Below are 15,050 nucleotides of genomic sequence, written 5' to 3'. Positions count from 1 at the left end.
ACTTGAGCCTTGGTTAGATTATCTTCAGTAATAAATGCAGTTAGTCCAGTTACCGGTTTCACATTGGCCTTCAGGGCTAATCTGGAGGGAAGATTATCAAGTGCAGGACCCTGTTTGGGCTTGCCTGGACAGTCTAGGATATTCGAATTGCAGTTTCACCAGCTAATATGGAACACAGTCTGCAAACTATCCTCCCATACCCCAGGGGACTCTGGACTGCAGGAAGCCAAATATACAATTAACAGATACGCACTGAAGAGAGAAAATGGACAAGGAAGGTTTGAGATAGCACAGCCCTCTCCAGGCATTCTCACTTCTTAACCTTCACCCCCTACCACTTAGGGCAGAGGAACAAGGAAAAGCAGGAGGGCAGAAGAGGGCAGGAGCTTCCCAGGATGTACTGGAACCACCCAAGAGTGCTAGCACAGATTTAAAATGTCAAAGAAAGTGTAAGTGTGATGCTGCAAATTGTCTTTACTCCATCCCCAGGGCCCAGACATCTCTCAATTTATGCATGTAAAGGTGTGGAAGTCACAATCCTAACTACCTATGCAGCTGTCCCCACCCATCTAATGGACCTGTAGGGCTTAGGCTGGGATAGGAACCTACTACGTGCTTAAGATTGTGACTGACGTTATTGGGGTGTCAGTAGGAAGCAGCTGGTGAATTAGGATCATTCTAGGAGGGGTCAGTAAAGGGACTATGAAGAAGGTGCTCACAGAGTATATGGAAATCTCATGGGATGGTGCAATATCTCAGGGCTCGTGAGAGCAAAGTACCCTTACCACCTCTAGGCCCAGGGAAGCCAGTGGAGGAAGCAGGTCCTGCCACCAGCGACAGAGAGCTGCCTATGGGAATGGAGATCTTCAGGCAGGGGAGGGATGCACCCAGCTCACAAAGAGAGAGCCTGACCCTCCTCTCCTCCTCCTTCCAGGACTCCCCATTGGCCAACCAGAAGCTGGAAGGCAAGGGAGCTTGTTGGTATCTGATACGGTTTGGCTGTGTCCCCACCCAAATCTCATCTTGAATTCCCACGTTGTGAGAGGGACCCAGTGGGAGGAAATTGAATCATGGGGGCAAGTCTTTCCTGTGCTGTTCTTGCGATAGTGACTAAGTCTCATGAGATCTGATGGCTTTATAAGGGGGAGTTTCCCTGCACAATCTCTCTCTTTGCCTGCTGCCATCCACGTAAGACATGACTTGCTCCTCCTTGCCTTCTGCCATGATTGTGAGGCTTCCCCAGCCACGTGGAACTGTAAGTCCATTAAACCTCTTTCTTTTGTAAATGCCCAGTCTTGGGTATGTCTTTATTAGCGGTATGAAAATGGACTAATCCAGTAAATTGGTACCAATAGAGTGGGGCTCTGCTGTAGATACCTGAAAATGTGGAAGCAACTTTGGAACTGGGTAACAGGCAGGGGTTGGAACAGTTTGGTGGGCTTAAAAGAAGACAGGAGAATGTGGGAAAGTTTGGAACTCCGTAGAGACTTGTTGAATGGCTTTGACCAAAATGCTGATAATGATATGGACAATTAAATCCAGGCTGAGGTGGTCTCAGATGGAGATGAGGAACTTGTTGGGAACTGGAGCAAAGGTGACTCTTGTTATGTTTTAGCAAACAGACTGGTGGCATTTTGCCCCTGCCCTAGAGACTTGTAGAACTTTGAACTTGAGAGAGATGATTTAGAGTATCTGGTAGAAGAAATTTTTAAGAAGCAAAGCATTCAAGATGTGACTTGGGTGCTGTTAAAGGCATTCAGTTTTATGAGGGAAGCAGAGCTTAAAAACTTGGAAATTTTGCAGCCTGACAATGCGATAGAAAGGAAAATCCCATTTTCTGAGGAGAAATTCAAGACAGCTGCAGAAATTTACATAAGTAACAAGGAGCTGAATGTTAATCACCAAGACAATGGGGAAAATGTCACCAGGGCATGTCAGAGACCTCTGTGGAAGCCACTCCCATCACAGGCCCAGAGGTTTAGGAGGAAGAAATGGCTTCATGGGCCAGGCCCTGGATCCCTCTCTTGTGTGCAGCCTAGGGACTTGGTGCCCTGCATCCCAGCTGCTCTAGGTATAACTAAAAGGGGCCAAGGTACAGCTCAGGCTATTGCTTCAGAGGGTGGAAGCCCCAAGCCTTGCCAGCTTTCATGTGGTGTTGAGCCTGCAGGTGCACAGAAGTCAAGAATTGAGGTTTGGGAACCTCTACTTAGATTTGAGAGGATGTATGGAAATGCCTGGATGCCCAGGCAGAAGTTTGTTGCAGGGGCGGCCCCTCATGGAGAACCTCTGCTAGGGCAGTGCAGAAGGGAAATGTGAGGTTGGAGTCCCCACACGAAGTCCCTAGTAGGGCACTGCCTAGTGGAGCTGTGAGAAGAGGGCCACTGTCCTCCAGACCCCAGAATGGTAAATCCACTGACAGCTAGCACTGTGCACCTGGAAAAGCCACAGACACTCAATGCCAGCCCATGAAAGCATCCAGGATGGAAGCTGTACCCTGCAAAGCCACAGGAATGGAGCTGCCCAAGATCATGGGAACCCACCTCTTGCATGAGTGTGACCTGGATGTGAGACATGGAGTCAAAGGAGATCATTTTGGAGTTTTAAGATTTGACTACCCTGCTGGATTTCAGACTTGCATGGGGCCTGTAGCACCTGCATTTTGGCCAATTTATCCCATTGGAACAGCTGTATTTACCCAATGCCTATACCCTCATTGTATCTAGGAAGTAACTAACTTGCTTTTGATTTTACAGGCTCATAGGCAGAAGGGATTTGCCTTGTCTCGGATGAGACTTTGGACTGTGGACTTTTGAGTTAATGCTGAAATGAGTTAAGACTTTGGGTGACTGTTGGGAAGGCATGATTGGTTTTGAAATGTGAGAACATGAGATTTGGGAAGGGCTGGGGCAGGATGATATGGTTTGGCTGTGTCTCCACCAAAGTCTCATCTTGAATTCCTACATGTTGTGGGAGGGACCTGGTAGGAGGAAATGGAATCATGGGGGCAAGACTTTCCTGGGTTGTTCTCATGATAGTGACTAAGTGTCATGAGATCTAATGGCTTTATGAGGAGGAGTTTCCCTACACAAGCTCTATCTCTTTGCCTGCTGCCATCCATGTAAGATGTGACTTGCTCCTCCTTGCCTTCTGCCATGATTGTGAGGCTTCCCCAGCCATGTGGAACTGTAAGTCCAATTAAACCTCTTTCTTTTGTAAATTGCCCAGTCACAGGTATATCTTTATCAGCAGCATGAAAACAGACTAATACAGTATCCATCCAGGTCAGCATCTTGGAGCACAGAGCAGGGTGGAGACTGGATCTGAAGGAACAAGTCAGGGGTGTGTCCAGAACAGAGTTTAACCGTTTTGATATCAGACTCGAGGCCACATGGATCCTTTAACATTATGCCGGGCATGCCATTTGGGACAACAGGGAGACATTCATGAGCATAATGAAGGAATTTCTATTTCTCCTGCTCCTCCTAGGCAATTCTGGTCTAGGGTCCTTTGTCCTCTGCATGTGTTGGGTCTATGTCTAGAGTCGCCTGGAGAAAACTTACAAAACCACTCAAAGATAAACTCAAGAGACTCTGCCCATGGGGACATCTGGAACTGAGACTCACCCTGGTCTTCAGCCTTGCTCCAGATACAGGGCTGTCTCTTAGCAAGGGCTGCTGTGGAGTTGCTCCCCACAACCCCAATTCCTCCCAAAGAGCCCTCTTCAGCCTCTCAGGAGACCAGAGACTGGCTGGAACAAAACCTCAGAGATGAGGCTAATGTGGGCAAGTACTAATCATGTGGCTTTTTGACAAAATAGTAGAAAGACAATATTGTTTTCAAAAAGCATATTAACCCAGAATCACAAGGGACTTTATTGTAAAATAATGGCAAATAGATTGTAGGACAAAGAATGAGTCAAAATATACAAAATCACTTGTATCCCACTTGTATCTGCATTTTTTCCCTTTCAGATGTCTTTTGTTTATATTCAATTAAGTTGTGTAAGGTGAATTCGATGCTTTGTTTGGTTTTACCTAAGTACTTGGTTTGATCTATTCATCTGGCTGGTGGTATGTTTTCCTGGGAGTTCCTATTCAGTGATCCTAAGTCTCAAACATCTATTATAACTGCTAACTAACAGCCCCATCTTGCCACCCGTGCAATAAACAAAGAACAGGCACAGTCCAGAGAGGGCCTAACAAGTCCCTGTGGTCCTTTTCACCAATGGAGATGAGCCGGATACAGAAGGGAGCAAAATAAAAAATAATTCTTAAGAGTAAGAAAGTGAACAAGGGAGATAATGAAGAAGAAGGAAAATGAAAGAGAGGGAAGAAAAAAGGATGATAACAAGGAAACCTGTGGATGACAGTGAACAGTTCACATCGATTTATTCTACTGAGCTGTTTCTCCAAATGCTTATAATTCTCCTGAGAATATACCAGAGAAGCAAAAGGGCAGAGGGCCACCAAAGAAGTAGGATGTCCAGCCCAAGTTTCAAAGTGTGCATACCTGAAGGTGAACTTTTGGCATGTGGCAGGATTGTCGTTGACGTCTTCCACAATGAAGGTTATCTGGATGCGATTCTCCTGACCCCCATATGGTCTGTCCTTCACTAGAACTTCCAGGGAAATGGTGGGATTTTGTCTCAATTCACCTGCATCTCGGTCTATCCTTTGGGCCACTTGGATTGTACCAGTCACTAAGAAAGCAAAGGTTAGAACGTGACCCTTTGAAGAAAAATGAAAAGGAATACAGAAACTTGGAGAAAACTGGAAAAGACCATTCTAACATGAGGAAGAGCTTATGCAGAGCATAATCTCTATACAAATACATTTTTGAAAACCCATTAAGTTCCTGTGTTAGACATTCATTGGGGTATCTGGCCTGACCCTTCTAGGATTTTTCACACTGTACTTCAGAGTTGGGTCCCTGGTGGCGGCCCTTGCCCAGAGTGGACTGGACTGGTGAATAACTGACTCCAGCTTGACCCACAGGGCTCTCTTATTGGAGAATTTATAACTGAAAGGCACACATTGGAGGATCAGTCAGGCTAATAGTGGAGCTACAGAACCAAGGTCCCTGGAGCAGCGCTGGGTCACATCCTTTGTATGTCCCTATCTTTTTACATTTTCTTAAGAGAGGCACAGAATCCTGTTGATAGATGTCCCTGCCTTTTTTTTTTTTTTTTTTTTTGGTTAGCTTGGTTTGCCTTAGTTTCTGTTACCTGCAACCAAAAACTCTTAATTAATATGCTCAAAAAAAAAAACAAAAACCTCACTCTACTTGTTAAAAGTTGGATTTTGCAACACTAGAGTGAACAGAATTCTCAACCATGGTTGTCCCTACACTATCAGCTGACAGGGCATCAGGATGTTTTCAGAGGCAGTGCACAATTATTGCCTTTGCCTGGCTCTCCTGGGAATAGGTATCTTTTGCCCGAAAGCCTAAGAAGCCAACAGCACATTGTTTTTCTGGGATTGTCTAAGGCTGGAAGTCCTTTTTGGTGATGCAATCAGGACTTATAGGGGTGGGACAGTCTGGTAGTGGTTAAGAGGAGAGGCCCAAGGAATCAGGCGGCTTAGGCTGGTACTTCTGCTTCACGACCTACAAGCTGTAAGACCTTGAACAAATTGTTTAACCTGACTGAGGCTCTCCCTAGGCCTCAGTTTCCTTATCTGTAAAATGTGAATGATGATAGTTCATTGAGTTGCTATCTTGAGTACCTGAGATGAGATGTATGTGAATAATCACTCAGCATAATGCCTGGTGTGTACTAAGGCCCCAAGAAAAGATGGTTATAGAAGTGCAGAGAAGTCCCCTTCAGAGATATTCAGATGGAAAAATAACTCCCATCAGTCTGGCAGATTGACCAAGATGACACTGTCCCATACAGTTACCACTAGTCACATGAGAGTTATTGAGCAATTAAATGGTGCTAATCCAAATTGAGATGTACTGTAAGTACAAGACATACAACAGTCTTCCCAGACTCGGTACCAAAGAAAATGATATGAAATATCTCATGAATCACTTTTTTTTTTTTTTTTTGAGACAGAGTTTTGCTCTGTCACCCAGGCTGGAGTAGAGTGGAATGATCATAGCTCACTGCAGCCTTAAATTCCTAAGCTCAAGAGATCCTCCTGCCTCAACTTCCTGAGTAGCTGGGACTATAGGTGTGGATCATCACACTCAGCTAATTTTTAAACTTTTAGTAGAGACAGGGTTTCGCTATGTTGCCCAGGCTGGTCTCAAACTCCTGAGCTCAAGCAATCCTCTGGCCTCAGCCTCCCAAAGTGTTGGGATTACAGACATGAGCCACCATGCCTGGCCATGAATAACTTTTAAGTATTGATAACATGTTGAAATAATATTTTATACATGTTAAAAATACCTAATTAAAATTAATTTCTCCTATTCCTTTTTACTTGTTAAAAATGTGACTACTAGAGACTTTGAAATTACATAGTGGCTTCATTCTATTCCTATTGGACAGTGCTAATATAGCCCCTCTCTTCAGAAGACTTCAGGGAACCCTCAGGATAAGTAACCCATCCATCCCTACACACCTGCTTTCGAGAAAAAGGTGATGGGATTCAGGACACATTACCCCAAAATATGGCACCTTGGCATTTGAGAAAACAGCAGAAGGAGGAAGGTCTCTCTGACCTTCTCCTGCCCTTCTTCCCTGAAGCACCCCATAAAAGAGCTCTCTGGCTTTCCTTTGAAGCAGTCATAAGACCTTCATTCCAGAGGTAACCTACCTATACCTGGAGGAAAGGAACATCCTATTCTGGAAGACAGAGATGCCAGGAAGAATCTGAACAAATGGACCTTGCTAAATTCCCCCAGGTTTATCATACCCTTTTGTCTTCCAATCATACTTCTCCATAATTACTTGCTTCATCAAACTGAGCATAAAAGCACATGGATTTCCCTGTTTCTTTGAGTCTTCATTTCTGAAGGTTCTGGTGTAACATAAAACTTAACATTAAATAAATTTGTATGCTTTTCTCTTGTTAATCTGTCTTTTTTTTATAGAGGTCTCAGTCACAAACCTAACAATGGGTAAGAAAATAAATCTCTTCACTGCCCCCCACCCATCCCCCACAAAGGTGAAGGGTGACATAGCTGTCAACCCTGTTTAGTTTGCCCAACCCCCATGCCAGCTGCTTTTAATACATCTATTACCTTGGTAACCAATGATGACCCCAGACAGAAAGACATGCCCCATACCAGAAGATAAGAAAAATACAGTCGGCCCGCTGTATCCATGGGTTCTGCATCCTCAGATTCAACCAACTGAGGATTTAAAATATTCAGGAAAAATAAATGGCTGGTTGCATTTGTACTAAACATATACAGACATTTTTATCTTGTCATTATTCCCTAAATAATACAACAACTATCTACATAGCATTTACATTGCATTGGGTATTATAAGGAATCTAGAGATGATATAAAATATACAGGGGGACATGCATAGGTTATATGCAAATACTATGCCATTTTACAGAAGAGACCTGAGCATACATGGATTTCGGTATCCACAGTGCATCCTAAAACCAATTCTCATGGATATCAAGGGACAACTGCATTGTAAAACAATCCAAATGGCTGAATTAGAAGATGCACTAAGGATGGAAGTGAGTGGCTTACACTGATTTATCATGAAATATTTGCTAACAGTGGTAATGCTGTAGAGGAGGTGGCTGGGAAAACCTTCATCGTCAGGATCCTCCGCTGTGATATTGGCCACGATGGTTCCTGGACTCAGTTCCTCCAGGATCGTGTACACTCGTGTCGGGCTGGAACAGAGATACAGCAGACACAGCCAATTTCCAGGGGCACGGGAAGGTAGCATCTAGGCGACTGGTATTTTGGTTAGTGCTAAATATAGTGCAGATCTGTTCAAGTTGCATCAACATGCTCAGAGGGAGAGCACAGCAGTGGAAAGGAGGAGTGGCTGGCTTTTGTATTCCCAAAGATCACATCCCTGTGGATGTGAAGAGAGTACCACACTGTCGTTGCAACAATTTACATGGGCCACAGTCTCTGACTCTATGCACCTCTGCCTGATGTCATTTCAGATCAGCCTTGGCATTAAAGTCTTTTGAAATAAGGATAGGTGGCCTATCCAGCTATCTTTTCTCATTTTCCCACTTTTTGTGCCGATTTCCCTGGATTCTTTTAGATATCACTGTGTCCAGAGTTACATGCCAGGGTCATGTCCAGAGCTGCAGGTTCCCTCCCATGTTCCTGACTCCCATCCCATGGCTGCCACCAGAAGCCAGAAAAATTGTAAAGCTTCTCTAGTCTCATACCTTTGCTCACTTTTTTTTCTTCCTTGTCTTTTTTTTTTTGCCTGAGGATATAGAATTTATGCACAGAACTCGTGCGCCTTTCCAAGTTGCATTAATCGTGAGGTCAGCTCTCTGAACTGAGAAATAGGTCCCCTGAAGAAGACCAGGCCCCATCACTGTCCTCCTTCTTGCAAGATAACCCCAAATCACCAACTTACCCATCTTCCTCAGACCTCCGCCAATGCCTTTGGAACAGGCCAGTAATGAGACTGATAGGTTGGGAGTTTTAACTAACTAAACATTGAGTAATTTTGAATGCTCTAAGGGAGGCCTATTGTTTAAAATAACTGCAGGAAGTCCTTTTGCTGAGAGAAAATCATTTCGGTGGGGCAAGTAGTCACCTCTAATTTCCCAGTTTCCCAAGTGGAGGTCTTCCCATGTGGGATCTTCTTTGAGAGGGGTATAGTACCTCTCAGATCTAAGTGACTGCATTCCTTTTGTGAGCTCAGAATATTTCTGCTGTGCTGTCTCACCATCCCTATAAGGTAGGTAGGGCCAGAGGAAGGAGAAATGGCAGGGAATCAATAGCTAAGTCAGGGGCAGTCAGAGAAAGGCAGGAACCAGGGCCTCACCCCAACTCTCCCTACCAGAGCTCCTCCCTGGATCCAAGGTCACCCCACATCTATTCACAAGTTGGACTTCTGTGGGTATACTCCACTGCTGGGGGAGAGTAATGTTCAGCCTAAGGTCACTCCAGTGTCCCACTGAAACAGGCCCATTCATCCTTTTCCTTACTTGACATATCCCCTTCTCAGGCAGTCTGTAATGCTGTCCCTGATGGATCTAGGAATAGGCAAAGTGGGATGGGGCCAAAGAGGTGGGATGGCAGGAGCCAAAACCAGAGCCAGGAGGGAAGGAGATGGCCCCAGAGCCCCCAGGCTGGGCCAAGCCCCTCGGTCCCTTCTGTGAATGTCCCTGTTGCTAATGTATTATGTTTTTGCTTTGGTCATCATGAGTGGGTTCTGTTAACTTCCAACAAAGAGGCCACTAAGATGCCTGTGCTAATCACACAGCCATGAGCTACTGCTCCAAGCATGCTCCTAGTAAAAGCATCACCAGGGAGCTGGTTAGACATGCAGACCTCAGGCCCACCCACCCCAGCCCTCTGAACCAAGACTGGCTTTTTCACAAGATGCCCAGCTAATCTGCATAAACTTTAATGTTTCAGAAGGATGATTATAAGGTGATGCCAGAGGTGGCAACCACAGGCTCCCAGCCTTCCACGGGACAGAGAGAGGACACCTGGGGAGGAAAAGCCACTTCTTCCCATCATCCCTCCTTCCTTCTCAGGCAGTGGTTCTCAGCTGGGGGGCCGGGGGTGGTGTCTGAACACCTGTTTGATTTTCACAACTAGGGGAGACAGCTGCTATTGATGTTTAGGGGATAGAAGCTGGAGATGCTGCTACACATCCTCCAATGCACAGGACAACCCCTCTACAAAGGGGTACCTGGCTCAATGCCAGCAGTGCCGCTGTTTAAGAAACTCTGCTCTGAAGGCTCATCTAGTCCATGCTGGGTGCTCCAGGAACCCAGATCCCCACGAAGGGAACTGGTCAGGCTACTGGCCACGACACAGCTCCTCAGGCAAAATATTCTCTCCTTGGTTAACATGACATTGAGCCTGGCAGGAGTTAAAATCTTTAGTCTATTTGATTTTTGAATCCAAGATACAGGTATGTATAAAATATCATTCAACATAGACCACAGTTAAGAGCTATTCAAAGCACAGTGAAGCCAGGTGCCATGCAGCTACCCTGACAGAGTAAAGCTCTGCTACCACTTGTATTCCCACATCCTTCTTCCCCGTAACACCCGACCCCCAGAGCTTGGGCCAGTGGCCACACTCACAGGGAAGGGTGTGAATGCTGGGAAGCCATGGATGGCTTCACCACTATGAATGAGTATTCAGTAAGTGCCCAAGGTGTGCATGACACTGCCAAGCACCAGGTGGAAAAGGACTGAGTAAATACAAAAGAAATGGGCAGGAGGGGAGAAAGACCTACCTACCCAACTCTAAAATAAAGTGCTCTGCACACACAGCAAGCTCTGTGCATAGGAAAACAGTAAATATGTCAGGTGCTTTTTTTTTTCTTTTTTTTTTGAGATGGAGTTCCGGTCTTGTTGCCCAGGTTGGAGTACAATGGCATGATCTCAGCTCACTGCAACCTCCGCCTCCTGGGTTCAAGCGATTCTCCTGTCTCAGCCTCCTGAGTAGCTGGGATTACAGGTGCCTGCCACCACGCCTGGCTAATTTTGTATTTTTAGTAGAGACAGGGTTTCACCATGTTGGTCAGGCTGGTCTCGAACTCCTGACCTCAGGTGATCCACCCACCTCAGCCTCCCAAAGTGCTGGGATTACAGGCGTGAGCCACTGCACCCGGTCTGTCAAGTGCTTTTATAATAAAATGTTCAAGTTCAATAATGGCAGACTCCTGGAGCATGCATCCTGAGTCTATAAAGCTTTCTGACATTTGTCACCACCAGGGGTAAAATGGGGAGACATTTTCAAGAACAGACATAGGACTTGCTTTGGTTGTGTTAATTGCATGCATTTAACAAACAGTAAAGATAGAAAGGCTGTCTGTACATTTTACATTTGTATTTCACGCTCAAACTCAGTACACTTGAGTCTGTTTGAAGATTTAATTTTGTTAATCCTGAATTAAAGAAGTTATAGTTAGTGCTAGCACTGATTTACAGGAAAAGGAGGCTGAGAAGCTCAAGGGAACCATGAAAGCCCTCGAAGTCAGCATGTAGTTTGAAACCAAGCAAATCCTTTCGAATTGTGATGGCTGAGGGATGAGGTTGACCCTAATCGACTGCCTGAGCCAAGCCCGGGCAGCCACCCTGCCCCCACTCCTTCTTTTGGAGTGAGGCTCTAGCAGACCCAACCTCACCTTCATCCAAGGAATGCTGTTTGAAATAAAGTCGACTGACAAAAAAAAAAAAAAAAGACTGTCACACAGATCATGCTATCTGCTTGGGGATGGAGCCCAATATGTTCCTCTTTCAAACCTAAAATGAGAACCAGAGAGCTCCAGGCTGACCTCCGGGTGCATCCCAACCCAGCAAGGGTCATGTTCTCTCTTTGCTAAAATCAGCTTCTATATTTTGGAAGATGTGGTCCAAACCAGATGGTTTACAAGCTCTGCCCCTGGGGAGGACTTATTATTTTCCCCTTTGCAACCCCCTTTGCAACCCCAAAAAATGGGGTTTTTGCTACTCCCAGCTAATCCCAGCTACTCCATTAACCTTCCTCCCCTCCTCCCAGATGAGACTTGTGGGGAAGGTGTCAAAGAATGCATCTGCTCCAGCCCTGCAGCCATCACCTTCCTCTGGGGGTTCTTGAAGAATCTGCAGAGCTGTGTGGGCCCATACCTGAGCCTGAGTCTGGGCTGGGATGTCATAACTGTTAATAAGCTGCCTAGACTTTGCTCCAGGAGCCACCTGTCAGCCCAAAGGCACTGAGCTCTCCTTCTGAACCTAACCCAGCATCAGGTGCTGATGGAAAGCATTACATAGCAATTTAATAGCAGCAGATAAATTGAGGGTCAAGGATTGAAAAAGGAACTGCAGCCCAGGCTGCAGGGCTAGAGCAGATGCATTCTTTGACACCTGCAACTGGATTGTAGACTATGTTAATATCCAGAAGTTGTGCAATTGTGGTGTGTTTGCCAAGTGGCACCAGGTTAGTCTGGGAGTGAGGTTGCCTTAATACCTCCCAATCTTGGAGTACTTTTGCAAGCCCTCTACCCAGCTCTGAGGCCTAATGGTCTTTTATTGGTGGAGTACCCTGTGCTGAATCTATTCATAACCATTCATGCTGTTAAAGGTGATTTTGCCTTTCCTTGTGGCTGGCTTCTATGCCCATCTCAGGGACTGGGGCAGGCAGAGGCTCTGTAAGCAGTATGCCAGGCTGTTTGCAGTGCCATCCACTAGCTCAGGATCCCGTCTTTTCCTCCTAAATCCCCATCTACGATAGGCTCAGATCTTCATTTTGTGCCTGGGATAGTGCCAGGCACATTTCCACAAACTACCCTCCACCCGACACATTTACCCTTCCCACCTCTGCTGGACAGAGGAGCTGCCAGACACAGCCGGATCACTTTTCTGGATCTACCATGGCAGGAAGAAACTTCAGAGCAGCCAGTAACGGGCAGGCACCATGAAAATAGCCCTCTCCTCAGTGTGAGGATAACATGCTAGGAGCGGGCGTTAGGGAGTCGTGAGTGATGATGCATGCTCTGGGACTCTGCTGTTACTAAAGTGCAGCACTTTATTTTAAAAGCACCCTCTGCATGTGCACAGTGCAGGCCACACCCCGGGGCATGTGTCCACCCCTCTTCCCCACCATATCCAAAATCCCATGGTGCATATGAATGTGGGGGTACAGGAGGCAGAGGCAACAAAGGTGGAAAACAGCAGTCCAGAGGTCTGATAAAGACTCTGAAGAGCTCTTGCCTCTAATCTCTCCTGCACACCAGAGCAAAGGGCATCCTTCTGCCTTGTATTAAATGTGCCGGAGGAGACGAGGTCACCTAAGAAGGATGCACCTGCGGCCCAGGGAGTTCTGCATGCCCTCAGGCCTACCTGGTAAAGCGAGGGGCTTCATCGTTGAGGTTCACGATGTTCACCTGGAGCTCTGTGGAGGCTTTGAGGCCTCCACTGTCCCTCACCTCCACGATGAGATGGAAACTGCCAGGGAAACATTCCACGTGAGAGAATCAAGCTTTGCTGGCACTACTTCAAAATAGGATGGGGAGAAACATGGGGTGGGAGGAGTGAGAGCAGAGCCTGCCCCTTTGGTGGTGACCCTCTCCGTAATGCCCCCAGTCTCAGGGCCTGCAGGGTGACCTCTCTCCCCCCGTCTCCAAACCCGCTGGCTGCTCCTCATTCTGCAGGGGCTATTCACCACCATCGTCCCACCAGGCCAGCATCTGCTCAAGCGCCATGCTGCACATCTATCCCGGTGTTTTTCACAAGATCCCTGAAACGTGCATATCACTCCCACTGGAGGGAGTGAGGCCCCCACGGCTCACATGGCTAGCTCTTGTTCCCACACCTGACGCAGAGCCAGGAGCCTCACCTGCTTCACCCCAAGGCCAATGTGTTGTCATCCACAAAGCCTGGACTTTCCCCGAGGCCTGCTCACCCCACTTTACTGCTTTCCCCTCATCAGCCCCTTTGCTTGGATGGCTGCCTTTCCCAAACAAGACGGGGTCTGAGAAATCTTGTATAGATCACCCTTGACATTAGTGACTCCATCTTAGAAAAAAATGCCATCTTACATTTCAAAAGGCACCAAAGCAGCAGGGTCCAGATGGTCACCTAATCAATAAAGACAACACTCAACCAGATAAGGGCATAATCCTTTACTATCAGTCTTCGCCAGAGGACTCAAGGGCCATAAAACGAGCAGGACTTCACCAGCTCAACACAGCCAACTTGACAGACCCCGTCTTGCTGTCACTTGTAATCAGCACCCAGCATCTGCCCAGATCAAAGACTCTTCCTTGCAAGACATTGATGACCACCTGGATGTGGCCAAGACACTCTCCTTGTCCACATCACCGACCTTGGTCTGGTTTATTAACCTCTTTTCTCATGATGTTAAATGTTACTTTGTTTGATGTGGAATGTTTAATTTATAACATTTATGTGCTGATGAAGTATACTATGTACGGTTTACAATACTGACTGACCTGTGGAGTGGCTTGAGCCTGTATGCTCTGACTACTGAGTCAGCAAGAAGTCTAAGGAGAGTTGCCTCCTTGGGAATTCCACGTAGCTCATGGCTTTTAGGATTGAAGTAGCATCAGTAAAAACCTGACCTTATGGAAAGACACAAATGTGCATGGACCTGGTTATGTCTGACCTTGCACTGCTCATGACACTCTTGTACTTGGGCACCCTCTCCCATACTGTCATTCTCATTCTCTGGAGACCAAAAGAGGCCTCCCAGACAATTGCCTTATTCCCCATCCCTCTCTGGGGTTCACTACCATCTGAACTTACAATGACGCTATAGACTGCTCAAGGGGCCCCCCAGCTGCCCTCAGGTTGCACTGTGACCTATCCCTCATGTTTTCCTTGACCCTCAGATAAACAGTACTTCATGCAAGGTCAGTAGCAAGACTACCTTCTGTGTCCTGCTTCAAAGTCCAATTCTGTTGTGGAGAAGAGGGTGCCATTAGCAGACATTCTGAAGCTCTTTGGGGGAGAAATCAGGAAATACTAAAAAACAAGGGAAAAAAATGATGAAATCAGCCCACCTGCCCACCCTTCCCCAGAAGATGTGTGTGCTCATTTCCTATTTTATATTCTTAGCCCATGGAACATTCTCAGTGCATCAGGATGCGGTTCAAATGAGCAGTTATCCAATTAATCGCTCTTGAATACAGAAACTTCTGGCTCTGTTGGTCTGAGCCCTGGTTGACCACACCCTGAAAAGCTGGTGAATGGATCTTGTTCTAACTACAGAAAGCATATAAAAGACCCCTGTCAAGGCAGGCTCTGCTTCTGAGTCCAATCTTCTTATCCCTATCACTGTGTTCTCACTCCTGGACAACTTCTGGCTTTGATTCTATGCCTTGGCTTTAACCAACACTATTTAAATACAGCTACTACCCACTAGGTAATAGGACTACACCAAAGTGAGTAGGATCTGGTCACTACCCTTAAAAACAACTT

The 15,050-nt window shown here is 46.3% G+C and overlaps 1 protein-coding gene across 1 annotated transcript in view; it reads right to left on the bottom strand.

Moving 5' to 3' along the window:
- CDHR3 (cadherin related family member 3) overlaps nt 1-15,050 on the bottom strand; it is a 78,441-nt gene that overhangs the window by 24,618 nt on the left and 38,773 nt on the right. The window contains exons 8-11 of the mRNA XM_054560776.1: nt 14,500-14,594; nt 12,951-13,055; nt 7,657-7,805; nt 4,510-4,699 (exon numbers count right to left, since the gene is read on the bottom strand). Coding sequence (XP_054416751.1) covers nt 4,510-4,699; nt 7,657-7,805; nt 12,951-13,055; nt 14,500-14,594 — 539 coding nt within the window. The remainder of the gene's footprint in view (nt 1-4,509; nt 4,700-7,656; nt 7,806-12,950; nt 13,056-14,499; nt 14,595-15,050) is intronic.

This window comes from Pongo abelii, chromosome 6 (genome assembly GCF_028885655.2).
Source record: "Pongo abelii isolate AG06213 chromosome 6, NHGRI_mPonAbe1-v2.0_pri, whole genome shotgun sequence".
Classification (NCBI taxonomy): domain Eukaryota; kingdom Metazoa; phylum Chordata; class Mammalia; order Primates; family Hominidae; genus Pongo; species Pongo abelii.
This window is presented reverse-complemented; position numbering and strand designations above follow the sequence as displayed.